Source organism: Microtus ochrogaster, chromosome 1 (genome assembly GCF_000317375.1).
Source record: "Microtus ochrogaster isolate Prairie Vole_2 chromosome 1, MicOch1.0, whole genome shotgun sequence".
NCBI lineage: Eukaryota > Metazoa > Chordata > Mammalia > Rodentia > Cricetidae > Microtus > Microtus ochrogaster.
Genome location: NC_022009.1, coordinates 107,381,335 through 107,383,309, shown reverse-complemented (window position 1 = coordinate 107,383,309; position 1,975 = coordinate 107,381,335). Strand labels below are relative to the sequence as shown.

Sequence of the window (1,975 nt, the reverse complement as noted above, 5' to 3'; positions counted from 1 at the left end):
CTCTGTAATTGCGAGTATGAGGCCACCACACGCAGCTCTCCTATCAGTGACTCTAATTTCCTCCCAGGGTCTACATCAACGTCCTGGGAGGCCAATATTCAGACCAAGCTGGCAACAGAATACGAACTTGGAACTGGTCAAGTTCCATGCCTTCCTCGACCTTTGCTTCATTTAAACCTGTTTTTCTGGCCTTGAACCATCACATTGGAATTCGCATCTTAGAACAAGACAAGGTCTCCATTAATTTTCTAGCAATGGGCCAACAGGCGAGAATCAGCGTTGGGACCAAAGTAAGGGTAAGTGCATTAGAAAAATAGTTTCAATCATTTAGATTTTAAGAGTAAAATAATTTTGCTAATCTGATTACTGATGGGATAGATGGATGCCTAATGTGTCCACTGAGAGTTCTTGGAATTCACTGTGAAGGTGCCCTGTGTTACTGAAGCGAACCTTATATTTTCTTCTCTCTTAAAATCCCTTTCAGTTCAGACTTAAGTCCCAGCAGCACGAACCAAGAGCTCGCTGTGTGACGGCAGTCACCTGCCTTGGCCACTTTGTTTTATAGTTTGTGTTTTGAGGTTTCTGTTTCCTCTCTGCTATGGCAGAAAGCTCTAGCCTGGGCCAGGAAACCGGTTCTAATCATGTTGGAGACACCGCTAGACTGCCCAGGTTTTTACCAAGTATTCATTTTACAACATTTTACTGAGCTGCCCCTGAACCTGTCCCTCCCCAATACTGGCTGAGCCGGGCTTGCCTCTCTTACCATCATGGCTGTCTTCCCCACTAACAATTAGCTCCGTAAGGATAGAACAGGCTCTCTCCACGACCTTTATTCTGGTGCTTTGCCCCGACCTGATCAAAGCACAGTCCATGTGGGCCATAACTCAGGGGTTAAGAAGGTAGACATCCAGTTGCAGCGTGCAGTTGCTCCTTGGTCACACGAGTGAACTAGAGCTTCAGTTTCTCAACTATAAGATAAGGAATGAATGAATGGTTCCTGCCTCCTCGCAGTTGCTGGGAGGCGACTGGGAAAATGTAAAATACCACGCGCGCAGCACCTGGCACTGGCTATGCGCTTGAGCAAGCAAAGCTACCTCAGGGTAAACCACTGAGACTCAAGCATTCATTAAGCTCACCATGGCTGACGCGACAGCAGGGCAGTTCCGTTCCTTCTCCAGAGGAAAATGGTCCCACTGTCCCAACTCCAATTGGTCCTCTCCCCTTGCCCGTCCTGCTCCTGGATGCTCAGCTCTGCCCCTCTCTTTCTTTGCCCACAAGTACTACAAACCAGAGGAGCTCCCAGCCCTGCGGTTCGTGAGTGGAGATGACCTTCTGCTGCTGGCCAGCTTAATAAAGATACAGCGGCTGTTCCACAAGCTGCGAGGATGCGTGACTTTCCCCTCGAGTCAGGCGTGGGAAAAAGTAAAGCAACCGACCTACCTTTCTTCGCTCTCTCTAAAACTACTTGCCCTCTGTGATAGTTCTGGCTTACAGAATGGTACAGTGGCAACAATTATGAAGTTAATAAATGAGATAGAGTAAAGAAGTGTCGTTGCCATGGGGCTTTCTTTTGTTATGGGTCTTTTAAGCAAGAGGAAGTTTCAAAGAGTAGACCAAATGAGCAGGAAATATCAAGAAATACGTGATTGTATACAATCAGCAACTGTTGATTCTCAGTTGGAAATTTAACTGACTCACTTCCTCAAGACCAGAAAATAAACATGGCATCAACTCTAACCGTGAGGGGGTGGGGATCCATGCTTATCTGCCCCTGAAAGGGAAGTCTAGAAGAGGAATAACTCCCAGAAAGTCAGAGTCACCTGTGAGGGGTGTTATTCTTTCGGTCCCTGCCCTAGCCACGCCCACTCCTTTTAACCTCTGACCTCCGCCTTGCCATCGCTCTCTCCCTGTGTTCTCTCCCGGTGTACACACGGGGCTTTGCCTCTCTCCTCCTCTCTCTCTCCCTCCTTCTCTC

The 1,975-nt window shown here is 47.9% G+C and overlaps 1 protein-coding gene across 1 annotated transcript in view; it reads left to right on the top strand.

The window, feature by feature from the left end:
* The window catches only part of Erich6 (glutamate rich 6), a 17,278-nt gene extending 15,736 nt beyond the window's left edge, over positions 1–1,542 (top strand). The window contains exons 11-12 of the mRNA XM_013348156.1: positions 68–296; positions 1,279–1,542. Coding sequence (XP_013203610.1) covers positions 68–296; positions 1,279–1,542 — 493 coding nt within the window. The remainder of the gene's footprint in view (positions 1–67; positions 297–1,278) is intronic.
* The last annotated feature ends 433 nt before the right edge of the window (positions 1,543–1,975 follow it).